General features: G+C 46.4%; 1 protein-coding gene across 1 annotated transcript in view; it reads right to left on the reverse strand.

Annotated features, from left to right (window-relative positions):
• The window catches only part of slc35f6 (solute carrier family 35 member F6), a 72377-nt gene extending 47509 nt beyond the window's left edge, over nt 1–24868 (reverse strand). Inside the window, exon 1 of the mRNA XM_072251651.1 lies at nt 24719–24868. Within this exon, the coding sequence (XP_072107752.1) occupies nt 24719–24795 (77 nt within the window). The 5' untranslated portion in view covers nt 24796–24868. The remainder of the gene's footprint in view (nt 1–24718) is intronic.
• Nucleotides 24869–27545: the final 2677 nt, after the last annotated feature.

Here is a 27545-nt window from a genome sequence, read left to right on the forward strand (position 1 = left end):
CCACAAGGATCAGTTCTGGGACCTCTACTTTTCGTGATTTCTATTAACGACCTGGATTTGGGGGTAGAAGGGTGGGTTGGCAAGTTTGCAGATGACACAAAGGTTGGTGGTGTTGTAGATAGTGTAGAGGATTGTCAAAGATTGCAGAGAGACATTGATAGGATGCAGAAGTGGGCTGAGAAGTGGCAGATGGAGTTCAACCCGGAGAAGTGTGAGGTGGTACACTTTGGAAGGACAAACTCCAAGGCAGAGTACAAAGTAAATGGCAGGATACTTGGTAGTGTGGAGGAGCAGAGGGATCTTGGGGTAAATGTCCACAGATCCCTGAAAGTTGCCTCACAGGTGGATAGGGTAGTTAAGAAAGCTTATGGGGTGTTAGTTTTCATAAGTCGAGGGATAGAGTTTAAGAGTCACGATGTAATGATGCAGCTCTACAAAACTCTGGTTAGGCCACACTTGGAGTACTGTGTCCAGTTCTGGTCACCTCACTATAGGAAGGATGTGGAAGCATTGGAAAGGGTACAGAGGAGATTTACCAGGATGCTGCCTGGTTTAGAAAGTATGCATTATGATCGGAGATTAAGGGAGCTAGGGCTTTACTCTTTGGAGAGAAGGAGGATGAGGGGAGACATGATAGAGGTGTACAAGATAATAAGAGGAATAGATAGAGTGGATAGCCAGCGCCTCTTCCCCAGGGCACCACTGCTCAATACAAGAGGACATGGCTTTAAGGTAAGGGGTGGGAAGTTCAAGGGGGATATTAGAGGAAGGTTATTTTACTCAGAGAGTGGTTGGTGCGTGGAATGCACTGCCTGAGTCAGTGGTGGAGGCAGATACACTAGTGAAGTTTAAGAGACTACTAGACAGGTATATGGAGGAATCTAAGGTGGGGGCTTATATGGGAGGCAGGGTTTGAGGGTCGGCACAACATTGTGGGGCGAAGGGCCTGTACTGTGCTGTACTATTCTCTGTTCTATCTATGTTAAACTGATCTGATGGCACAACTTCAAGCTACATTCATGGATTTAATGGTCACATGGTCAAGGGTGCAAAAATGACTTGGCCCTTCCCTGCAGCCCATGTCTGTCTTGATAGAGCAAAAAGGAAAAATCAGTCAGTTTGTATGTTAACTTACTGGTTGGATATGAAGGTACTGAATTCTTACTGGCGATAAGAGCAGTAGTTGCATGCATAACTGAAGTTATTGCCCAAGAATGCAACATGCCATATCCGAAGATACACACATGGTGCTGGAAAATTAGAAGCAGACCAGTTTAAGTACAATTTGGTCCTCACCCACAAGAAATACAATCCTGGGTGGGAGCAGCAGGGGGAGAAATAACAAAAATAGAAGAAATCCTGATAACTGAAACTATGGAAACTACGTTAAAACTCAGTATTGCAGACAACATACTAGACATTCAGCAGTTTGAACGGGGCATGACTGCGCAAGCGTGTGGAGGTCGGCCAGTGAGAATAGCGCGAAGAGTTTTAAAAAAAAGACAGCTTTACGGAGTGGGCGCCGGAGAAGCAGGCATCAGAGTAGAGGGAGACAGAGTAGGAAGGCTTTGGCTCAACGGGGCTTAGGTGAGGTAAGTTATCTGTTTAGAATACAGACAGAAAGAATGTGTGTGAGGCCGGTGTTCTGTGCTCCGTGTCAAATGTGGGAAGTCCTGGAGACTCCCAGCCTCTCGGACAGCCATATCCGCACCCGGTGTGTCGAGCTGCAGGTCCCTAGGGACCACATTAGGGATTGATGACCTTCCTCTGGTCAGGGAGAGTGAGGAGGTGATAGAGAGAAGCTATAGGCAGGTAGTCACTCTAGGGCCACAGGAGACAGTCAGGAGAGGGTAGGGCAAGAAGCAGGTGCTAGAGAGTACCCCAGTGGCTGTCCCCCTTAACGATAAGTATTCCTGCTTGAGTACTGTTGGGGAAGACAACCTACCTGGGGCAGAGTCTGGCCCTGTGGCTCAGAAGGGAAGGGAAAGGAAAAGGATAGCAGCAGTGATAGGGGACTCTAGTTAGGGGGTCAGACAGGCGATTCTGTGGATGCAGAAAAGAAATGCGGATGGTAGTTTGCCTCCCAGGTGCCAGGGTTTGGGATCTTTCTGATCACGTCCACAATATCTTGAAGTGGGAAGGAGAACAGCTAGAGGTCGTGGTACATATTGGTACCAACAACGTAGGTAGGAAAAGGGAAGAGGGCCTGAAAACAGACTACAGGGAGTTAGGAAGGAAGATGAGAAGCAGGACCACAAAGGTAGTAATATTGGCATTACTGGCTGTGCCATGTGAGAGTGAGTATGGGAGTAGAATGAGGTGGAGGATAAATGCATAGCTGAGGGATTGGAGCAGGGGGCAGGGATTCAGATTTCTGGATCATTGGGATCTCTTCTGGATCAGGTGTGACCTGTACAAAAAGGACAGGTTGCAATCCCAGGTTTGCAAAGGCTACTGGGGAGAGGAGTATAGCTCACAAATAGAGAAAGCTTGGAGACAGTACGAAAGGGAAGGTAGTCAAGTGATAGAGAAGAGACGCACTCAGACCGATGGTTGAGATGTGTCAATTTTAATGCGAGGAGTACGGTATCATGAACAAAGTGGATGAGCTTAGAGCATGGATCAGCACTTGGAGCTATGATGTGGTGGCCATTACAGAGACTTGGATGGCTCAGGGGCAGGAATGGTTACTTAGAGTGCCAGGCTTTAGATGTTTCAGAAAGGACAGAGAGGGAGGCAAAAGAGGTGGGGACGTGGCACTGTTGATCAGAGATGGTGTCGTGGCTGCAGAAAAGGAGGAAATCATGGAGGGGTTGTTTACATCAGGGGTCCCCAACCTTTTTTGCACCGCAGACCGGTTTAATATTGACAATATTCTTACGGACTGGCTGACCGGTGGGGGGAGGGATCACAACCAGAATATAGGTGATAAGTCAACGAAGTCACTTATAAGTGGCTAATACACTCAATTTCCTTTCTAAAAGAGTTTATCCAACGGATTTAAACACACAGTGCATATTTTCCTTGCAGGAATATAGAGATGTCAATTATAAGTCACTTATAAGTCAATAGCATCATAACATCATTCCACAATTTAGTTTTCGTTGCATTCATTGCAGAAAACCCCACTTCACAGAGATATGATGTTGGAAATGGAAGCAATGTTTTCAGTGCTTTCATGGTTATCTCAGGATATTCAGCTTTGACTTTGATCCAGAATGCCAGCAGAGATGTTACGTCAAACATACTTTTCAGCCCGTCGTCATTTGCAAGCTCAAGGAGTTGATCTTTTTCCCGCGCTGACATGGATGATTCACTGGGGACATTCACAAATGGGTCATGGACCCATTCCTTTGCACATCTTGGGTCATTGCGGTTGGGAAGTAACGCTCGAATTCTGTTGACAGCAAAGACAGGTGATCGCGCACCAGCTGTGAGAAGGACAGTGCAGCCTCAGTCTCTCCCAAAATCCCAGCTAATGTTGGGAACATGTCAAATATGCCCCTGTCCACTCGCTGTCCCCACAGTTCCAGTTTGGCTTTGAAAGCAGACACTTTATCTGCCAACTTGAAGACAGTTGTCATTCTCCCCTGAAGTGACAAATTGAGTTCATTAAGCAGATTGAAGATGTCACACAGATAAGCGAGTTTCGCTATCCACTCCTCGTCACTGAAGTGTGCTGCCAGTGGTGATATTTTTCCCCGAAAGAAATCTCTGCAGCTGCTCTCTTAACTCAAAAACCCTGGCCAGGGCTCTCCCCCTTGATAGCCACCTGACTTCAGTGTGTAAGAGAAGGCGTTTGTGCTCTGCATCCATTTCCTCGCAAAGCTGCTCAAACAGACATGAGTTAAGGGCTTTTGTTTTGATGTGCTTGATAACTTCAACAATGTCACTCAATATGCTGTTAAGATCAGGTGACATTTTTCAGCTACCAGCATTTCCCTGTGTACGACACAGTGTGTACTCGGGTAGTGAAACCAGACAGCCATCCAGTCATAGCTGCAGCCCCATCTGTGCATCTTCCAACACAGAATGATCAGTCCAGTTTGCCTGACATTTAGTAATTCGAAGACTTGAATTATTCTGCCCCAGTTGTGTTAGTTGGCAGCGGCAGTGCACACAACATATCCTCGTGCACATTGTCTTGAAATACATATTGCACATAAACCAGCAGTATTGCTCGTCGACCTGGATAGCATACCATGGTGACTCGTTAAGCCGTTCCAACAGCTGTGCTTCGATGTCCTCCGCTATGTCATCGATTCTCCTTGAAACTGTGGTAGCTGAAAGAGAATCCTGTGCCATCTTGTTAGGTGCAGCTTCTCCCAACAGTTCACGGTACATGTCCTTGGCAGCAGGCAGAATCAATTCTTCACCAACAGTGAAAGGCTTCTTAGCCTTAACAATACGGCTAGCCACTAAGTACGACACTCTCAGAGCAGCAGCATTTGTGGAGGCGGTGGCTCTCAGCACTTGCTTCTGTCCCACTTGCTTACGTTTTTTCTGCTCAAAAAACTCAACGGGTTTGTCTTTAAGTGCAGGGTGCTTGGACGCAAGGTGTCGAAGCAGCTTTGAGGGTTTCATTGCCTCATTAGACAGCTTATCTCCACATATCACACACAGGGGGCTTGGAGCGTGCGAGTCACCGGTCGCAATAAAGCCGCATTTTATGTATGACTCATGTTATTTTCTGTTGAAGGAAACTTTCTTTTTTTTTGCAGTCTCAGCCTCAGCTGTCTCTGCGTTATCATCGTTAGGCCTTTTATGTCCCCTACCACATCTTCCAAAGAAACTCTCAAGCGACGTTTGGTTTTTACTCATCGAGTAGTTGTAGGTTAATGACTAACTGATGACCTCGCGTGGGTGCAAGTTCAACAGTGGGTGTGACAGGGAATGAGGAAAGGTGCAGCTGACTCACATCATTTCATAGCGCCAAATCATATCGTTTCCTCGCGGCCCAGTAGCACATGATTTGGGGACCACTGGTCTACGGAGTCTCTGTGTGTCGAAGTTAGGTACAGGAAGGGATCAATAACTCTACTCAGTGTTTTTCTTTTAAAGACCACCCAACAGTAACAAGAACATCGAGGAGCCGAGAGGGGGACAGATTCTGGAAAGGAATAATACTAGCAGGGTTGTTGCAGTGGGAGATTTCAATTTCCCAAATATTGATTGGCATTTCCATGGACTGAGGGGTTTAGATGGGGTGGAGATTGTTAGGTGTATTCAGGAAGGTTTCTTGATACAATATGTAGATAAGCCGACAACAGGAGAGGCTGGACTTTATCTGGTATTGGGAAATGAACCTGGTCAAGAATCAGGTCTCAGTGAGAGAGCATTTTGGAGATAGTAATCACAATTCTATCTCCTTTACCATAGCATTGGAGAGGGATAGGAACAGACAAGTTAGAAAAGTGTTTAATTGGAGTAAGGGGAAATATGAGGCTATGAGGCTATCAGTCAGGAACTTGGAAGCATAAATTGGAAACAGATGTTCTCAGGGAAATGTACGGAAGAAATGTGGCAAATGTTCAGGGGATATTTGCATGAGGTTCTACATAGATACGTTCCAATGAGACAAGGAAAGAATGGTAGGGTACAGGAACCATGGTGTACAAAGTCTGTTGTAAGTCTAGTCAAGAAGAAGAGCTTACAAACTGTTCAAAAAAACTAGATAATGATAAAGATCCAGAAGATTATAAGGCTAGCAGGAAGGAACTTAAGAATGAAATTAGGAGAGCCAGAAGGAGCAATGAGAAGACCTTGGCAGACAGGATTAAGGAAAACACCAAGCCATTCTACAAGTATGTGAAGAGCAAGAGGATAAGATGTGAGAGAATAGGATCAATCAAGTGTGACAGTGGAAAAGTATGTATGGAACCGGAGGAGATGGCAGAGGTATTTAATGAACACTCTGCTTCAGTATTCACTACGGAAAAGGATCTTGGACACTACAGGGATGATTTGCAGCGGACTGAAAAATCTTGAGCTTGTAGATGTTAAGAAAGAGGATATGCTGGAGCTTTTGGAAAGCATCCATTTGGATAAGTCACCAGCACAGGACGAGATGTACCCCAGGCTACTGCGGGAAGTGAGGGAGGAGATTGCCAAACCTCTGGCGATGATCTTTGCATCATCAATGAAGACCAGAGAGGTTCCAGGAGGGTTGGTGGGTTGCAAATGTTGTTCCCTTATTCAAGAAAAGGAGTAGCGATAGCCCAGGAAATTATAGAGCAGAGTCTTATTTCAGTGGTTGGCAAGTTGATGGAAAATATCCCGAGAGGCAGGATTTTAGAAAATTTGGAGAGGCATAATATGATTAGGAATAGTCAGCATGGCTTTGTCAAAGGCAGGTCGTGTCTTATGACCCTGATTTTTGAGGATGTGACTAAACACACTGATGAAGGTAGAGCAGTAGATGTAGTGTATATGGATTTCAGCAAGGCATTTGATAAGGTACCCCATGCAAGGCTTATTGAGAAAGTAAGGAGGTATGGGATCAAAGGGGACCTTGCTTTGTGGATCCGGAACTGGCTTGCCCACAGCATGGCAAAGAGTAGTTGTAGACAAGTCATATTCTGCATGGAGGTCAGTCACCAGTGCTGTGCCTCAGGGATATATTCTGGGACACCTACTCTTTGCGAATTTTATAAATGACCTGGATGAGGAAGTGGAAGGCTTGGGTTAGTAAATTTGCTGATGACACAAAGGTTGGAGATGTTGTGGATAGTGTGGAGGGCTGTCAGAGGTTACAGCGGGACAGTGATAGGATGCAAAATTAGGCTGAGAAGTGGCAGATGGAGTTCAACCCAGATAAGTATGAGATGGTTCATTTCGGTAGGTCAAATATGATGGCAGAAGATTGTATTAATAGTAAGGTTCTTGGCAGTGTGGAGTATCAGAGGGATCTTGGGGTCTGAGTCCATAGGACACTCAAAGCTGCTGTGCAGGTTGACTCTGTGGTTAAGAAGGCATATGGTGCATTGGCCCTCATCAATCATGGGATTGAGTTTAAGAGCTAAAAGGTAATGTTGCAGCTATATAGGAACCTGGTCAGACCCCACTTGGAGTATTGTGCTCAATTCTGGTCGCCTCACTACAGGAAGGACATGGAAACCATAGAAAGGGTGCAGAGCAGATTTACAAAGATGTTGCCCGGATTGGGGAACATGCCTTATGAGAATAGGTTGAGTGAACTTGGCCTTTTCTCCTTGGAGCGACGGAGGATGAGAGGTGACCTGATAGAGGTGTATAGGATGATGAGAAGCATTGATCGTGTGGATAGTCAGAGGCTTTTTCCCCAGGGCTGAAATGGTTAGCATGAGAGGGCACAGTTTAAAGGTGCTTGGAAGAAGGTACAGAGGAGATGTCAAGGGTAAGTTTTTTCTATGCAGAGAGTGGTGAGTGTGTGGAATGCGCTGCCGGCAGCGGTGGTGGAGGCGGAAATGATAGGGTCTCTTAAGAGACTCCTGGATAAATACATGAAGCTCAAAAAAATAGAGGGCTACGGGTAAGCCTAGATAGTTCTAAGGTAAGGACATGTTTGGCACAGCTTTGTGGGCCGAAAGGCCTGTATTGTGCTGTAGGTTTTCTATGTTTCTAAATGCACAAATCAATCTTCAAACCAAGAAAAGTGGTACTGGATGGAAAATGGGTTGTTAAACAACAAGGGAGTATTGAGATCTGGCACTAGCCATAGACTAGTGGCCCCAGCTGAGCTGCTTCCTTATCTGAAACAGCAGGTACATATTGGCATGCAAAAGATGATTAACAGATTCTCCCAATGGTGGTGGAATCTAAAGTTCAGGATGCAAGCTGGATTAACAGTTGAGAGATGAATGATGAATGCCAGAAAACAAACACTGGATCAATGCACAAGATATCTCAACTGGGTGCTCCTGCTCCACCAGGTCTATTTTTACATCTATAAGTGGATTACATTACTTTACCAAACTGCCAAGACATTCAGACATCTTAGTAATAGCAGCCAAATTTCCAAGATGGGTGGAAGCCATCCCAGCAGGAAAAGCTGCTGCCACACATGCAGCCAAAACACTGATTCAGGACTATACGCCTCAATGGGGAAGGCCCTGCCACATTGACTCTGACCAAGGATCACATTTCACTGGAAAAGTTTGTCAAGAATTATGTCAACTGATGAACATTGAGTGGTCTTTTCAATGCCCACATCATCCAGCGTCATCAGGACAAGTTGAAAGATTGAATGGTACCATCAAACAACGGCTGGCTAAGATTCACAAGGAAAGTGTACCATGGCCCACAGCTCTTCCTTTGGCTTTATCCAGCATTAGAGCAACCCCAAACAAGAAAACAAAACCAAGTCCATTTGAAGTGGATACAGGGTGACCAATGCCACTACCAGAGCTCTCCATCTCAGAGAGGCTGACATACACATTGCGGCAGATAGTTTAGTTGATTATTGTGTGAAACATAAGGGGAGGAGAAGATGGTGGTGCGACGCAATGTGCGCGGTCGCTCCGAAAAGATACCGTATTTGTAAGTAGGTACCGTGCACAATCCTGATTTAATGGAGACAAACGTGAGAAGCACGGAGGAACACCTGGAGAAACTTCTGAAATGCCTGCTTCGCTGCCGCTGTGCGATCGAGAATCTCCAGAGGGGAAGGCCCCAAACCCTCAGCTTTGAATACTGCCTGTTGCTGGAGTCGTAGCGCTCGGTAGAGATGGTGCTCGTTGTTGGAGGGCTGGTCGGAGGCTCGAAGTTTTCGGACGGACTCAAGAGTCGGCTGTGGTTGGGTGCGTCCAGGGTGCTGCATCGGCAAGTTTGCAGCGCTGGAGGTTCATGGCAGGAAGAGAGTTTCTCTTCCTTCTACTGTCTGCATGAGATGATGGGACTTTCGAGAGACTTTGAGACTTTTTTTTTACCATGCCCATGGTCTGTTCTTATCAAATTACGGTATTGCTTTGCACTGTTGTAACTATATGTTATAATTATGTGGTTTTTGTCAGTTTTCTTAGTCTTGGTTTGTCCTGTGTTTCTGTGATATCATTCTGGAGGAACATTGTATCATTTCTTAATGCATGCATTACTAAATGACAATAAAAGAGGACTGCGTGTTCTCAGAGTCTAATCTAATCTAATCACTAACACAGACAGTTCAGCCTGTTTCCCCAACAGGTTTCTGTTGCTTGAGGTGGCCCATCGGAAGGAGGACACACCCTAGTTCCTGGCAAGTGGGTCCTGGTCAAGAATCCAAGTAAGGAACCACTGGGACCTCGGTGGGAAGGTCATTAAATACTGTTAATTATCAATTCAGCAGTCAAGGTAAAAGTAAGGAGATACACACTAGCCACTGCAAGCAAGCTAAAGTAACTCCAGATCTAGACAAGTATGTGGGAAGATTTCAAGCACAAATATTATTGGTCATTATGGATTTTATTTTGATGTTTGCTGCTATTATATACGTTTACCCGCTTCCCTTACTCATGACATGCTGGTTGAAATAATCACAATGAGCAGTTACAAATAAATATGAATTGTTGGGTGTGTCAATACATAGTACACATCTCAAAGTATTCAACGTTAAGCATTTCTGCAGATCCAGAACAAGCATGTTCCTTTTTCATTAATCATTCCAGTGACGTAGGTATTTTACCTGTGGTCCAACATTCTGATAGGTTAACAACACAAATGGTTGCCATGCGCAGAATGGTTCTTCAAAACTATATGGCATTAGATCTTCTCTTAGTAGCAGGGGGGCGGAAACATGCAGTTATAGGTAAGGAGTGTTGCACGTACATACCTGACAACTCCAAAAACATAATATTTCAATATTAAAAGTCATAACATTCAAATGAATATGTATTATCATAATCTACATTTTTCATGTTTACTTAAAGGCGATTATCACAAGAATAACCCAAACTCATACAGGTGTTCCTGAAACACTCATCAAAGTTGCTGGTGAACGCAGCAGGCCAGGCAGCATCTGTAGGAAGAGGTGCAGTCGATGTTTCAGGCCGAGGCTCTTCGTCAGGACGAACTGAAGGAAGAGTGAGTAAGGGATTTGACAGTTGGAGGGGGAGAGGGAGATCCAAAATGATAGGAGAAGACAGGAGGGGGAGGGATGGAGCCAAGAGCTGGACAGGCAATAGGCAAAAGGGGATACGAGAGGATCATGGGACAGGAGGTCTGGGAAGAAAGATGGGGGGGGGGCCCAGAGGATGGGCAAGAGGTATATTCAGAGGGACAGAGGGAGAAAAAGGAGAGTGAGAGAAAGAATGTGTGCATAAAAATAAGTAACAGATGGGGTACGAGGGGGAGGTGGGGACTTAGCGGAAGTTAGGGAAGTCGATGTTCATGCCATCAGGTTGGAGGCTACCCAGACGGAATATAAGGTGTTGTTCCTCCAACCTGAGTATGGATTCACCTTTACAGTAGAGGAGGCCGTGGATAGACATGTCAGAATGGGAATGGGATGTGGAATTAAAATGTGTGGCCACTGGGGGATCCTGCTTTCTCTGGCGGACAGAGCGTAGGTATTCAGCAAAGCGGTCTCCCAGTCTGCGTCGGGTCTCACCAATATATAAAAGGCCACATCGGGAGCACCGGATGCAGTATATCACCCCAGTCGACTCACAGGTGAAGTGTTGCCTCACCTGGAAGGACTGTTTGGGGCCCTGGATGGTGGTAAGGGAGGAAGTGTAAGGGCATGTGTAGCACTTGTTCTGCTTACACGGATAAGTGCCAGGAGGGAGATCAGTGGGGAGGGATGGGGGGGACGAATGGACAAGGGAGTTGTGTAGGGAGCGATCCCTGCGGAATGCAGGGTGGGGGGGGGGGAGGGAAAGATGTGCTTAGTGGTGGGATCCCGTTGGAGGTGGTGGAAGTTACGGAGGATAATATGTTGGACCCGGAGGCTGGTGGGGTGGTAGGTGAGGACCAGGGGAACCCTATTCCTATTGGGGTGGCGGGAGGATGGAGTGAGAGCAGATGTACGTGAAATGGGGGAGATGCATTTAAGAGCAGAGTTGATAGTGGAGGAAGGGAAGCCCCTTTCTTTAAAAAAGGAAGACATCTCCCTCGTCCTAGAATGAGAAGCCCCATCCTGAGAGCAGATGCGGCGGAGACGGAGGAATTGCGAGAAGGGGATGGCGTTTTTGCAAGAGACAGGGTGAGAAGAGGAATAGTCCAGATAGCTGTGAGAGTCAGTAGGCTTATAGTAGACATCAGTGGATAAGCTGTCTCCAGAGACAGAGACAGAAAGATCTAGAAAGGGGAGGGAGGTGTCGGAAATGGACCAGGTAAACTTGAGGGCAGGGTGAAAGTTGGAGGCAAAGTTAATAAAGTCAACGAGTTCTGCATGCGTGCAGGAAGCAGCGCCAATGCAGTCGTCGATGTAGTGAAGGAAAAGTGGGGGACAGATACCAGAATAGGCACGGAACATAGATTGTTCCACAAAGCCAACAAAAAGGCAGGCATAGCTAGGACCCATACGGGTGCCCATAGCTACACCTTTAGTTTGGAGGAAGTGGGAGGAGCCAAAGGAGAAATTATTAAGAGTAAGGACTAATTCCGCTAGACGGAGCAGAGTGGTGGTAGAGGGGAATTGATTAGGTCTGGAATCCAAAAAGAAACGTAGAGCTTTGAGACCTTCCTGATGGGGGATGGAAGTATATAGGGACTGGACATCCATGGTGAAAATAAAGTGGTGGGGGCCAGGGAACTTAAAATCATCGAAAAGTTTAAGAGCATGAGAAGTGTCACGAACATGGGTAGGAAGGGATTGAACAAGGGGGGATAAAACCGTGTCGAGGTATGCAGAAATGAGTTCGGTGGGGCAGGAGCAAGCTGAGACAATAGGTGTGCCAGGACAGGCAGGTTTGTGGATCTTGGGTAGGAGGTAGAAACGGGAAGTGCGGGGTGTGGGAACTATAAGGTTGGTAGCAGTGGATGGGAGATCCCCTGAGCCAAAAAAGTCGGTGATGGTGTGGGAAACAATGGCCTGGTGCTCCTTAGTGGGGTCACAATCGAGGGGTAAATAAGAGGAGGTATCCGCGAGTTGTCACTGTGCCTCGGCAAGGTAGAGGTCAGTACACCAGACTACAACAGCACCCCCCTTATTGGCGGGTTTAATAATAAGGTTAGGATTAGTGCGGAGGGAGTGGAGAGCAGAGCGTTCGGAAGGAGTGAGGTTGGAATGGGGACAAGGTGCGGTGAAGTCGAGACGGTTGATGTCTCGTCGGCAATTAGCGATAAAGAGATCCAGAGCAGGCAGAAGACCAGAGCGGGGTGTGCATGAAGAAGAGGAAGGTTGAAGACGGGAGAAGGGGTCATCGATGGGGGTGGAAGAGTCCTTGCCAAAGAAGTAGGCTCGGAGACGGAGACGGCAGAAGAAAAGTTCCGCATCATGGCGAACGCGGAACTCGCTGAGGTGTGGACGAAGGGGAACAAAGGTGAGGCCCTTACTGAGAACAGGGCAATCTGCCTCCGACAGTTGAAGGTCGGAGGGGATGGTAAAGAGCCGGCACGGATGAGAGCTGGGATCAGAGGGGGGAGGGGGGAGGCTGGGGGTGTCAGTGGAGAGGGGGGGGGTTGGGGTGAGAGGAAGATGGAGCCTCTGAGGGCCCAGGAGCTGACGGTGGGATCTGAGGAAGACGGGGCTGCGGAGTGGTGGTCGGGGAAGGGGACACGGGAGTCACAACAGCAGCACATAAAGACCCGGCCTGGAGTTCAAGGCTGGAGTTGCAGTTGGTGGTTGCGCATGTGTTCCTGATGTATCCCATCATGACGTAATACTCTGAATGCTTACAAGAACACCGCAACTCTGATATTATACAAGTGAAGTATCTTCACTCAGAGGGTCATGAGAGGCTGGAATGAGTTGTCAGTGCAAGTGGTACGTGAGAGCTCAATTTCAGTGTTTAAGAGAAGTTTGGACAGGTACATGGATAGCAGGGTATGGAGTGCTATGGTCCCATTGCAGATTGATGGCAATAAACAGTCTAAATGGTTCAGCACGGACTAGATGGCCAAAGAGCCTGTTTCTGTGCTGTACTATTCGATGACTCCAAGTAGTTTTTAATTACTCTGTAACTTAGATACTTCAAATATTTCTTCCACCGAGTACTAACAACGTAGTCTTAGAATTGGTGGGGGGGGGGGAATGTTGGTGGAGGGAGTGAAGTTGTTTCTAAAACGTTGAGTGTGTGACTTCTGTGCCTCCTACCCGATGGAAGACTAGTCCTGGGGGTCAGGTGTCCATAATGATGGAATGGGAAATCAGCTGCATGCAAATATTATAGAATTGTTCACTGTAAAAAAAATAAAAGGCAAGGTAGCGTAGTGGCTAAACAACACTTCACAGTTCCAGTGACCCTGGTTCAATTCCCACAAATGCCTGTAAGGAGCATTTACAGATTTCTCCCCGTGACCGCGTGGGTTTCCCCCGGGTGCTACGGTTTCCTCCCACAGGGGTCATTGTAAATTTTCCATTGATTAGGCTAGGATACAAGAGCAGAATTAGGCCATTTTACCCATCTAGTCTGCTTTGCCGTTTCATCATGACTGATCCATTATTCCTCTCAGCCCTAGTCTTCTGTCTTCTCACCCCATCTCTTCATGCCCTGACCAATCCCTGCCTTAAACCTCTATCAACCTCTGCCTTAAATACTCGTAAAGACCTGGCCTCCAAAGCTGCCTGCGACAAAGAATTCCACAGATTCACCATTTTCTGGCTAAAGGAACTCCTCAGCAGGGGGTTACTGGGTGCCGTGGCTCCAAAGGCCAAGAAGGGCCTTTTCCACACTGTGTCACCAACCAATCAACCTACTGAAAACTGAAATTAAAGAAAAAAAGCTTTAACCAGCGGCCAATCAGTCAGGTTCTCAGCCCGAGGATAAGAGGCTGCTCTGGCTCACTACAGCAATAAAGAGCTTTGACCAGCGGCCAAACAACACCTGGGATTGATTAGCAAGAGCACATGAAAGGGCAGCAGGGGCAAGCAGAGCGGCCATCACCTGAGTGGACGCAGTCAGAGTGACGACCTTCAGGCTTTAGCTCGTTGAGGCTTCTGCAAAGCCAAGCTTCACTCAGAAGCAAAGGAAAAAAAAAGTTCAAGGCTTTTTTTTCCTTCTCTTCTATATTTTTCCTTGGAGTTTAGAAGAATGAGGGGAGACCTCATAGAAACATTTCGGATGTTGAAAGGCATGGATAGAGTGGATGTGGCAAAGTTGTTTCCCATGATGGGGGAGTCTAGTACGAGAGGGCATGACTTAAGGATTGAAGGGCGCCCATTCAGAACAGAGATGCAAAGAAATTTTTTTAGTCAGAGGGTGGTGAATCTATGGAATTTGTTGCCACGGGCAGCAGTGGAGACCAAGTCATTGGGTGTATTTAAGGCAGAGATTGATTGGTATCTGAGTAGCCAGGGCATCAAAGGTTATAGTGAGAAGGTGGGGGAGTGGGACTAAATGGGAGATTGGATCAGCTCATGACAAAATGGCGGAGCAGACTCGATGGGCCGAATGGCCAACTTCTGCTCCTTTGTCTTATGGTCTTATATACCTGCTCAGCTAGATAGAGATGCCAGGCAGGATAGTTAATGCTCCTCTTGCAGGATGTGGGAAGGTAGGGAGACCTCTAGTGTCCCTGACAACTACAAATGCGAGAAGAAAACCTGGCTGCTGCTGCCGCATAAAGTAATTGGAGCTGGAACTGGATGATCCCTGGATCATTCGGGTGGCTGAGGGGGTGATCGATAGGACAGGTAGAGAGCTAGTTACACCCAAGGTGCAGGACACAGGAAACGGGGTGACAGTCAGTTAGGGGAAATGGGTTAAGGAGCCAGTGCAGAACACTCCTGTGGCCATCCCCCTCGACAACAGGCTTATCACTTTGGATGCTGTCAGTGGGGGGGGGGGGGGTGGAGGAAAGGGGGGAGAGATGGTGGTAAGGTGACCTAGCACAGGAAAGTCACAGTGGTTGGGTCTCTGGCACAGATTCTGCCTTTGTGACTCAGAAGGGAAGGAGGGAGAAGAGGCACGCTGGGGTGATAGGGGATTCATTATTTAGGGGAATGGACAGAAGGTTCTGCGGGTGACAGCAAGATTCTCAGGTGGCATGGTGGATCGAGATCTCCATATTCTTAAGTGGGAGAGTGAACAGCCAGAGGTCATAGTCATTGCAGGTACCAATGAAATGGGTAGGACGAGGGACAAGGTTCTGCGTAGGGAGTTCAGGGAGTTAGGTGCCAAGTTAAAAGCAGGACTTTCTGGGTTGTGATCTCAGGATAGCTACCTCTGCCAGGTGCTAATGATGCCAGAACTAGCAAGATAATACAGTTTAATACGTGGCTAAGAAGTTGATGTAGGAGCGAGGGAATAAGATTTTTGGGTCATTGGGCTCTCTTCCAGAGAAGGTGGGACCCGTACAGAAGGGACAGTTTGTGCCTGAACTGGAGAGGAACTAATATCCTAGCAGGAAGGTTTGTTAATGCTGCACGGTGGAGTTTAAACTGAAGTTGCAGGGGGATGGGAACCAGAGTGCCAGAACAGTTAGGGGAGAGGTTGTTAAGGCAAATGTTGGTAAGACCTCAAAGTTAGGAATCAAATGGTTGAACATGGTGCAACTGGTGTCCTGAGTTGCATATATTTCAATGCAAGAGATATCATAGAAAAGGCAGATAATAAAGCTGAAGATGAGGTAGCTGGTTTACAAACAGAGGTAATGCGTAGCAAGGAGAGGCTACTGATAGGGCAAAAAAATTGCAGTCAACAGGATGAGTTGCAACATAAAAGGTGGACAAAATCAAAAAAGGTGAATACAGGACTGAAGGTGTTATATTTGACTGCATGCAGAATACAGAACAAGGTAAATGAACTTGCTGCACATTTGCAGACTGGCAGGTATGATGTCGTAGGCATCACTGAATCATAACTGAAAGATTATAGCTGGGAGCTTAATGTTCAAGGGAACACATTGTATCAAAAAGGATAGGCAGGAAGGTAGAGGGGGAGTTATATACTGTACAGACCTGCAAGCATTACTAAATATGTGGCCTACAAATTACAAAGGGAGATAAAAAATGCATAATGTTACAATAATCATGTGGGGACTTCAATATGCAGATGGATTGGGAAAATTAGGTTAGTGCTGGATTCCAGGACAGGGAATTTCTAGAGTGCCTACAAGATGGCTTTTTAGAGCAGCCCCTAATTGTGCCCACTAGGGGATCAGCTATTCTGGATTGGGTGTTGTGCAATGAACCAGAATTGATTAGCGAGTCTAAGGTAAAAGAACCTTTAGGAGCAAATGATCATAATGTGATCAAATTCACCCTGACATCTGAGAAGGAGAAGCTAAAGTCAGATGTATCAGTCTTACAGTGGAGTAAAGGGAATTAAAGAGGCATGAGAGAGGAGTTAGCCAGAATTGATTTGAGAAGGACACTGGATGGCTGAAGATAGAATTGCTTCTGGAAGCAATTCAGAAGGCAAAGGATTATATATATCCCAACCAGGAAGAAGTATTCTAAAAGAAAGACGACACAACCATGTTTACAAGAGAAGTCAAAGCCAACATAAGAGCTATATAATAGAACAAAAATTAGTGGGAAGTTAATGGAATGGGAAGCTTTAAAAAAAACAACAGAAGGCAACTAAAACATGTCATTGAGACAGTGAAGATGGAATACAAAAGTAAGCTAGCCGATAATATTAAAGAGGATACCAAAAGTTTCTTCAAATACATAAAGTGTAAAAGAGAGGCGACAATGGAAATCGGACCACTGGAAAATGATACTGGAGAGGCAGTAATGGGGGAGCAATGAAATAGCAGATAAACTGTAAAAGTATTTTGCATCTCACTATGGAAGACACTAGCAGTATGGTGGAAGTTCCAGGTGTCAGGAAGCATGAAGTATGTGAAGTTACCATTACTAGAGAGAAGGTTCTTGGGGAAACTGAAGGGTCTGAAGGTAGATAAGTCACGTGGACCAGATGGTGGACACTCTGGAATTCTGAAAGAGATGGCTGAAGATATCATGGAAGCATTAGCAACAACCTTTCAAAAATCACTAGATGCTGGAATGGTTCCAGTAGAATGGAAAATTCCTCAATATTCCTTGATTTCAGTGCTTTAAAAGGGATAGAGAGGGCAGAAAAAGGGGAGGAGGGGTGGCATTACTGGTCAGGGATACTATTACAGCTACAGAAAGGGTGGGTAATGTAGCAGGATCCTCTTTTGAGTCAATATGGGTGGAAGTCAGGAACAGGAAGGGAGCAGTTACTCTACTGGGGGTATTCTGTAGGCCCCCTGGTAGCAGCAGAGATACAGAGGAACAGATTGGGAGGCAGATTTTGGAAAGGTGCAAAAATAACAGGGTTGTTATCATGGGTGACTTTAACTTCCCTAATATTGATTGGCACCTGATTAGTTTCAAGGGTTTAGATGGGGCAGAATTTGTTAAGTGTGTCCAGGATGGATTCCTGTCACAGTATGTGGACAGGCCGACCAGGGGGAATGCCATACTAGATCTAGTACTAGGTAATGAACCGGGTCATGTCACAGATCTCTCAGTAGGTGAGCATCTGGGGGACAGTGACCACCGCTCCCTGGCCTTTATAATTATCATGGAAAAGGATAGAATCAAAGAGGACAAGAAAATTTTTAATTGGGGAAAGGCAAATTATGAGGCTATAAGGCTAGAACTTGCGGGTGTGAATTGGGATGATGTTTTTGCAGGGAAATGTACTATGGACATGTGTTCGATGTTTAGAGATCTCTTGCGGGATGTAAGGGTTAAATTTGTCCCAGTGAGGAAGATAAAGAATGGTAGGGTGAAGGAACCATGGGTGACAAGTGAGGTGGAAAATCTAGTCAGGTGGAAGAAGGCAGCATACATGAGGTTTAGGAAGGAAGGATCAGCTGGGTCTATTGAGGAATATAGGGACGCAAGAAAAGAGCTTAAGGGGCTGAGAAGAGCAAGAAGGGGGCATGAGAAGGCCTTGGCGAGTAGGGTAAAGGAAAATCCCAAGGCATTCTTCAATTATGTGAAGAAAAAAAGGATGACAGGAGTGAAGGTAGGACCAATTAGAGATAAAGGTGGGAAGATGTGCCTGGAGGCTGTGGAAGTGAGTGAGTTCCTCAATGAATACTTCTCTTCGGTATTCACCAATGAGAGGGAACTTGATGATGGTGAGGACAATATGAGTGAGGTTGATGTTCTGGAGCACGCTGATATTAAGGGAGAGGAGGTGTTGGAGTTGTTAAAATACATTAGGACAGATAAGTCCCCGGGGCCTGACGGAATATTCCCCAGGCTGCTCCACGAGGCGAGAGAAGAGATTGCTGAGCCTCTGGCTAGGATCTTTATGTCCTCGTTGTCCACGGGAATGGTCCCGGAGGATTGGAGGGAAGCGAATGTTGTTCCCTTGTTCAAAAAAGGTAGTAGGGATAGTCCAGGTAATTATAGACCAGTGAGCCTTACGTCTGTGGTGGGAAAGCTCTTGGAAAAGATTCTTAGAGATAGGATCTATAGGCATTTAGAGAATCATGGTCTGATCAGGGACAGTCAGCATGGCTTTGTGAAGGGCAGATCGTGTCTAACAAGTCTGATAGAGTTCTTTGAGGAGGTGACCAGGCACATAGATGAGGGTTGTGCAGTGGATGTGATCTAAATGGATTTTAGTAAGGCATTTGACAAGGTTCCACACAGTAGGCTTATTCAGAAAGTTAGAAGGCATGGGATCCAGGGAAGTTTGGCCAGATGGATTCAGAATTGGCTTGCCTGCAGAAGGCAGAGGGTGGTGGTGGAGGGAGTACATTCAGATTGGAGGATTGTGACTAGTGGTGTCCCACAAGGATCTGTTCTGGGACCTCTACTTTTCGTGATTTTTATTAACAACCTGGATGTGGGGGTAGAAGGGTGGGTTGGCAAGTTTGCAGACGACACAAAGGTTGGTGGTGTTGTAGATAGTGTAGAGGATTGTCAAAGATTGCAGAGAGACATTGATAGGATGCAGAAGTGGGCTGAGAAGTGGCAGATGGAATTCAACCCGGAGAAGTGTGAGGTGGTACATTTTGGAAGGACAAACTCCAAGGCAGAGTACAAAGTAAATGGCAGGATACTTGGTAGTGTGGAGGAGCAGAGGGATCTCGGGGTACATGTCCACAGATCCCTGAAAGTTGCCTCACAGGTGGATAGGGTAGTTAAGAAAGCTTATGGGGTGTTAGCTTTCATAAGTCGAGGGATAGAGTTTAAGAGTCGCGATATAATGATGCAGCTCTATAAAACTCTGGTTAGGCCACACTTGGAGTATTGTGTCCAGTTCTGGTCACCTCACTATAGGAAGGATGTGGAAGCATTGGAAAGGGTACACAGGAGATTTACCAGGATGCTGCCTGGTTTAGAAAGTATGCATTATGATCAGAGATTAAGGGAGCTAGGGCTTTACTCTTTGGAGAGGAGGAGGATGAGAGGAGACATGATAGAGGTGTACAAGATAATAAGAGGAATAGATAGAGTGGATAGCCAGCGCCTCTTCCCCAGGGCACCACTGCTCAATACAAGAGGACATGGCTTTAAGGTAAGGGGTAGGAAGTTCAAGGGGGATATTAGAGGAAGGTTTTTTACTCAGAGAGTGGTTGGTGCATGGAATGCACTGCCTGAGTCAGTGGTGGAGGCAGATACACTAGTGAAGTTTAAGAGACTACTAGACAGGTATATGGAGGAATCTAAGGTGGGGGCTTATATGGGAGGCAGGGTTTGAGGGTCAGCACAACATTGTGGGCCGAAGGGCCTGTACTGTGCTGTACTATTCTATGTTCTATGTAAAATTGCAAATATCACTCCACTCTTCAAAAAGGGAGAGAGGCAGAAGAAAGGAAACTATAGGCCAGTCTGACCTCAGTGGTTGGGAAGATGTTGGAGTTGATTATTAAGAATGAGGTCTAAGAGTACATGGAGGCACATGATAAAATAGGCTGTAGTCAGCATGGTTTCCTCAAGGGAAACATACATACATATATTTATACATATATACACACACACACATACACACACATATATATACACACACATATATCTAGCACAGGACAGTTAACATCTTAGTCCATGTGTATTTTGTAACTCTGCCTCAAATTTCTTGGAATTCTTTGAAGAAAGCACAACTATACTAGTCAGAGGAGAACAGTTGATGCTGTGTACTTGGATTTTTCATTGATTCTGTTGTATTCCTTTGTCTTACTATGAATGCCCACAAGAAAATGAATCTCAGAGTAGTATATGGTGACATGTACATACTTTGATAATACATTTACTTTGAACCAAGATTGTATTGATGTTGGCTTGTTATTGCCAGATGTATGAAGATAGAGCAAAAAGCTTCTCTTGAATAATGTTTATAAGATCAAATCAGTACACACTGCATTGGGGTAGAACAAGGTAAAACAATAACAGTGCAGAATAAAGTTTAAAAGCTACTGAAAGAATACAAAGTAGGCAAACAAGGTGCAAGATCATAACGAGGTAGATTATGAGGTCAAAAGAACATTTTATGTAATAGAGAACCATTTAATAAGACATGGGATAGAGCTAGACCACCAGCACAGCAAGTCCACTCACCATTCAGTCATGGCTGATTTATATTCCCTTTCAACCAATTTCTTCTGCCTTCTACCAGTAACGTTTAACTCCCTATCTAATCACCATCAGTGGCATTGCAACAACAACCTTGTACTCAGTGTTAGTGAGACCAAGAAATTGATTGTGGACTTCAGGAAGGGGCAGTCAAGGGAACACACGCCCATCCTCAGAGGGATCAGAAATGGAAAAGGTGAGCAGTTTCAAGTTCCTGGATGTCAATATCCCTAAAGATCTATCCTGGGCCCAACATATTGATACAGTTACAAAGAAAGGCACAATAGTGGCCATCTTTCCTAGTAGCTGAGGAGATTGCATATGACACTAAAGACTCTCACAAATGTCTACAGATGTACTGTGGAGAGGGCTCCAACTGGTTATATCACTCTCCGGTATGCAGGGGTTACTGCACAGGATCAGAAAAAGCTGCAGAAAGCTGGAAACTCAGCCAGCTCCATCATGGGCACCAGCCACCCCACCATCAAGGGCACCTTCAAATGGTGATCCCTCAAAAAGCTGGCATCTATCATTGAGGACCCCATCACCCAGGACATGCCCTCTTCTCATTGCTACCATCAAGGAGGAGGTACAAGAGCCTGAAGACACACACGCAATGTTTCAGGAACAGGTTCTTCCCCTCCGCCATCAGATGTATGGATGAGCAATCAATCTATGACCTACCTCACTACTTCCCCCCTCTCTTTTACAGTACTCAATTTTTAATATTATGATCAGAGATTCAGGGAGCTAGGGCTTTACTCTTTGGAGACATGGAGGATGAGAGGAGACACAATAGAGGAGTACAAGATATTAAGAGGAATAGATAGAGTGGATAGCCAGCACCTCTTCCCCAGGGCACCACTGCTCAATACAAGAGGACATGGCTTTAAGGTAAGGGGTGGGAAGTTCAAGGGGGATATTAGAGGAAGGTTTTTTACTCAGCGAGTGGTTGGTGCGTGGAATGAGCTGCCTGAGTCAGTGGTGGAGGCAGATACACTAGTGAAGTTTAAGAGACTACTAGACAGGTATATGGAGGAATTTAAGGTGGGGGGTTATATGGGAGGCAGAGTCTGAGGGTCGGCATAACATTGTGGGCTGAAGGGCCTGTAATGTGCTGTACTATTCTATGCTCTATGTTCTAATATACTGGTATACTTATTTTATAGTTTTTATTTTCTATTGGAATGCACTGCAGCTGAAAAATAAGAAATTTCACAATATATGCCAGTGATATTAAACCCAAATCTGATTATGCAGACACACAAAAAGGCACATGCAAAAGGCTGGTCAAAGACTGAGTGGAAGAACAGGCACAAGGGGCCTGCCTGATGTCCTTTTTGGTGAGGCACCCAGACTGTCAGATCTTCTCACATTCCAACAACCATGAAACATACTACTTTCTGGTAGGTATTAACCCAAAACCCTTCTCCCACTTCCCACAGACTGAGCACTCTGGCAGAGTTCTGCCTCACAGAATGAATCACTACCTGTGTTTCTTTCCCATAAAAGGAGGGCAGTTTTGTGCTCATGATTTATTTCCCTTAAAGTTCAACGGCAGTCAGCAGAACACCACACGGTGTGTTTACCGCCAGCAGAGTTAAAATGTGAAGCAAAGTGACAGGAAGTATATCCAGTAAGTTCCAATCTCCACAAGCTCAAATAATATCATAAGGTCTAATGTTTTTTTATAAATATACACTTATATGCATTATGATGACAGTGATACCCGAACAAACTTTCCATGTTAAACGGTCCATTCCAAAGACCTCAATTTACCAATTAGATGGTTCCTTTGGGCCTCATAGGAACTGCATTCCAGCAATATATGTGGCACCGTTTCTTGGTAAGTGCACTCCCTAAAAAATGGCCGTATCATGTATTTTAATTCTGAACAAGGAATTATTCAAACACGAGGAAATCTGCAGATGCTGGATTTCAAGCAACACAAATTGGAATTGCGAGAAGGGGATGGCATTTTTGCAAGAGACAGGGTGAAATTCCTCCGTCTCCGCTGCATCTGCTCTTAGGATGAGGCTTTTCATTCCAGGACAAGGGAGGTGTCCTTTTTTAAAGAAAGCGGCTTCCCTTCCTCCACCATCAACTCTGCTCTCAAACGCATCTCCCCCATTTCACACACATCTGCTCTCACTCCATCTTCCCGCCACCCCACTAGGAATAGAGTTACCCTGGTCCTCACCTACCACTCCACCAGCCTCCGGGTCCAACATATTATTCTCTGTAACTTCCGCCACCTCCAATGGGATCCCACCACTAAGCACATCTTTCCCTCCCCCTCCCCGCTTTCCGCAGGGATCGCTCCCTACACGACTCCCTTGTCCATTCGTCCCCCCCATCCCTCCCCACTGATCTCCCTCCTGGCACTTATCCGTGTAAGCGGAACAAGTGCTACACATGCCCTTACACTTCCTCCCTTACCACCACTCAGGGCCCCAGACAATCCTTCCAGGTGAGGCAACACTGCACCTGTGAGTCGGCTGGGGTGATATACTGCGTCCGGTGCTCCCGATGTGGCCTTTTATATATTGGCGAGACCCGACGCAGACTGGGAGACCGCTTTGCTGAACACCTACGCTCTGTCCGCCAGAGAAAGCAGGATCTCCCAGTGGCCACACATTTTAATTCCACGTCCTGTTCCCATTCTGACATGTCTATCCACAGCCTCCCCTACTGTAAAGATGAAGCCACACTCAGGTTGGAGGAACAACACCTTATATTCCATCTGGGTAGCCTCCAACCTGATGGCGTGAACATTGACTTCTCAATCTTCTGCTAATGCCCCACCTCCCCCTCGTACCCCATCCGTTATTTATTTATATACACACATTCTTTTTCCTCTCTCTCCTTTTTCTCCCTCTGTCCCTCTCACTATACCCTTTGCCCATCTTCTGGGCTCCCCCCTCCCCCTTTTCCTTCTCCCTGGGCCTCCTGTCCCATGATCCTCTCATATCCCTTTTGCCTATCACCTGTCCAGCTCTTGGCTCCATCCCTCCCCCTCCTGTCTTCTCCTATCATTTCGGATCTCCCCCTCCCCCTCTCAAATCTCTTACTAGCTCTTCTTTCAGTTAGTCCTGACGAAGGGTCTGGGCCTGAAACGTCCACTGTACCTCTTCCTACAGATGCTGCCTGGCCTGCTGCGTTCACCAGCAACTTTGATGTGTGTTGTTGGAATTATTCAAATTAGTATGTCCAATAGGTAAATGTGTAAGTATAAATTGTTCCCTCCTTTTATGCCCTCTCCCAATTGAGTCCCCACCATCCTCTGAATTTTATATAAATGCAGTCCTTATCCCAATGTTGTTGCGACTATGATCGAATTGACTTTTTAATTATGACTTTCACCTCGCATTTAGTCGATTTACTTTAAATTCGTTGCAAAAAAAATAACCGCATTGGATTCAAGTGATGTGGTACCAATCCCCGCAGGTCCACCAAAGTCGCCACCCTGGATCAGCTGACCCCGTAAGTCACCTGAGCACCAGTACAGCCTTGCACATGGACATCTGTGGGGAATCGAGTCCATTTCCTCCGCCCCACTGGAACCCGAAATTATAAACACAAGAGATTCTGCAGATGCTGTAACAAATGTTGGAGCACGGCTCCGAATCTGAGTTCACGGACCCCTCAGTTACTGGTGGTGGCTCCATAGTGCGTATATATATAAAAAAAGGTCGGATACCGCTGCGCTGGAGGAACTCAGCAGGTCAGGAGGCATCTATGGAAATGAAGAGACAGTCAACGCTTCGTGCTGAGACGTTTCTTTGGAGAACTTCTTCATTTCCGTGGATGCTGTCTGACCTGCTGAATTCCTCCAGCATTTTGTGTGTGTTAGCCGAAATTAATTTCCTGAGTCGGATGTGATCTTGAATAAATCATATTAAAGCACTGGTGGATTTCAAGTAAACTGGATTATAAAGGGGGATTTGGAAAGAAAATCTCCGAATGCGAACACTGGAAGATTATCTGTTGAGAAAGAAAGAGAGCGGAGGAGAGAGAGCGAGAGATTCTTCAATGAAACCACCGCACTCTGACCACCCAAGCCTGGCGCTGCCAATAAAACAGATATCTGATACTTACTTGGCTGACAGTGTATTAATGGATCCTGTAATAAGCATCATTGCCGCCAGGCCCAACTGATACCGAGTACACGCCATAAAGAATCTGAAATATTTCCGTCCCCTTCCACAATTCTGGGCTTTAAGAACTCTTCCCGGTGAGACAGGAACAAGAAGTCACGTGATCCGGTCAGCTGAGAACGAGTCACGCTGAGCCCCGCAAACTTTGCGCAGTGTTCGGTAATTTACCACCCGAGTCACTACAAACTCTGCGAACTCCACTGGGGCACTGATTTGGGAATGGTGGGGGAGGAGTGTGATTTTAAAACTAAATACAGTAACAATAATCACACAACAAAATGCTGGGGGAGCTCAGCTGGCCGGGCGGCGTCTGTGGAAACGAGTACAGTGGACGTTTCGGGTCGAGACCTTCCAGCAGGACTGGTGAAGGGTCTCGGCCCGAAACGTCGACTGTACGCTTTTCCATAGACGTCGCCCGACCTGCTGAGTTCCTCCAGCATTTTGTGTGTGTTGTAACCACAAGAACAAATGGGATAGAGAGCTCAGAATCCGATTTAGCATCACCGGAGTATGCCGTGAAATTGTTGTCTTTGTGGTTGCAGTACAATGCAATACATAATAAAGAAACTGAATTAGATGAAATATATATTTGTTAAGTTAAGCAAGCAAAGTAAAAATAGAAATAAAAAGTGGTGAGATAGTGTTCCTGGCTTCGTTGGTAGGTAGGTCTCTGGGTCTTCTGTACTGTGCCATCTTGGGGTTCTGATTCTTGTATTCTGAGTTCATAATGCCATCATTTGTGAAGTCACCAAAGCAAGCACGTGATATATTTTGGTGCCCCTTCTGAGGGAGGGGTTTGGTAAAATAGAACCATAAACAGTTCATATCGCTGTCATATATGTGGCATCTGCTGTTTTCCGGCAGCAATGCATAAAATTACAATAGACCATAAGACCATAAGATATAGGAGCAGAAGCAGGCCGTTCGGCCCATTGAGTCTGTTCCGCCATTCAATCATGGGCTGATCCATTCTTCCAGTCATCCCCACTCCCCTGAATTCTCCCCATACCCTTTGATGCCCAGGCTAATCAAGAACCTATCTATCTCTGCCTTAAATACACCCAATGACTTGGCCTCCACAGCCATTCATGGCAACAAATTCCACAGATTTACCACCCTCTAACGAAAGTAATTTCTCCGTTGCTGGTGAACGCAGCAGGCCAGGCAGCATCTCTAGGAAGAGGTGCAGTCGACGTTTCAGGCCGAGACACTTCGTCAGGACTAACCGAAGAAAGAGTGAGTAAGAGATTTGAAAGTGGGAGGGGAAGGGGGAGATCCAAAATGATAGGAGAAGACAGGACGGGGAGGGATGGAGCCAAGAGCTGGACAGGTGATTGGCAAAAGAGATACGAGAGGATCATGGGACAGGAGGTCCGGGGAGAAAGACAAGGGGGGTGGAACCCAGAGGATGGGCAAGGGGCATATTCAGAGGGACAGAGGGAAAAAAGGAGAGCGAGAGAAAGAATGTGTGTATAAGAGTAAGTAACAGATGGGGTACGAGGGGGAGGTGGGACATTAGCGGAAGTTAGAGAAGTCGATGTTCATGCCATCAGGTTGGAGGCTACCCAGATGGAATATAAGGTGTTGTTCCTCCAACCTGAGTGTGAGAGGAGGCCGTGGATAGACATGTCAGAATGGGAATGGGATGTGGAATTAAAATGTGTGGCCACTGGGAGATCCTACTTTCTCTGGCGGACAGAGCGTAGGTGTTCAGCAAAGCGGTCTCCCAGTCTGCGTCGGGTCTTGCCAATATATAAAAGGCCACATCGGGAGCACCGGACGCAGTATATCACCCCAGCCGACTCACAGGTGAAGTGTCGCCTCACCTGGAAGGACTGTTTGGGGCCCTGAATGGTGGTCAGGGAGGAAGTGTAAGGGCATGTGTAGCACTTGTTCTGCTTACACGGATAAGTGCCAAGAGGGAGATCAGTGGGGAGGGATGGGGGGGACGAATGGACAAGGGAGTCGCGTGGGGAGCAATCCCTGCGGAATGCAGAGAGAGGGGGGGAGGGAAAGATATGTTTAGTGGTGGGATCCCGTTGGAGGTGGCGGAAGTTACGGAGAATAATATGTTGGACCCGGAGGCTGGTGGGGTGGTAGGTGAGGACCAGGGGAACCCTATTCCTAGTGGGGTGGCGGGAGGATGGAGTGAGAGCAGACATACGTGAAATGGGGGAGATGCGTTTGAGAGCAGAGTTGATAGTGGAGGAAGGGAAGCCCCTTTCTTTAAAAAAGGAGGACATCTCCCTCGTCTTAGAATGAAAAGACCCATCCTGAGAGCAGATGCGGCAGAGACGGAGGAATTGCAAGAAGGGGATGGCATTTTGCAAGAGACAGGGTGAGAAGAGGAATAGTCCAGATAGCTGTGAGAGTCAGTAGGCTTATAGTAGACATCAGTGGATAAGCTGTCTCCAGAGACAGAGACAGAAAGATCTAGAAAGGGGAGGGAGGTGTCGGAGATGGACCAGGTAAACTTGAGGGCAGGGTGAAAGTTGGAGGCAAAGTTAATAAAGTCAACGAGCTCTGCATGCGTGCAGGAAGCAGCGCCAATGCAGTCATCGATGTAGCGAAGGAAAAGTGGGGGACAAATACCAGAATAGGCACGGAACATAGATTGTTCCACAAAGCCAACAAAAAGGCAGGCATAGCTATGACCCATACGGGTGCCCATAGCTACACCTTTAGTTTGGAGGAAGTGGGAGGAGCCAAAGGAGAAATTATTAAGAGTAAGGACTAATTCTGCAAGACGGAGCAGAGTGGTGGTAGAG

The sequence above is a fragment of the Mobula birostris genome, chromosome 2 (assembly GCF_030028105.1).
Source record: "Mobula birostris isolate sMobBir1 chromosome 2, sMobBir1.hap1, whole genome shotgun sequence".
NCBI lineage: Eukaryota > Metazoa > Chordata > Chondrichthyes > Myliobatiformes > Myliobatidae > Mobula > Mobula birostris.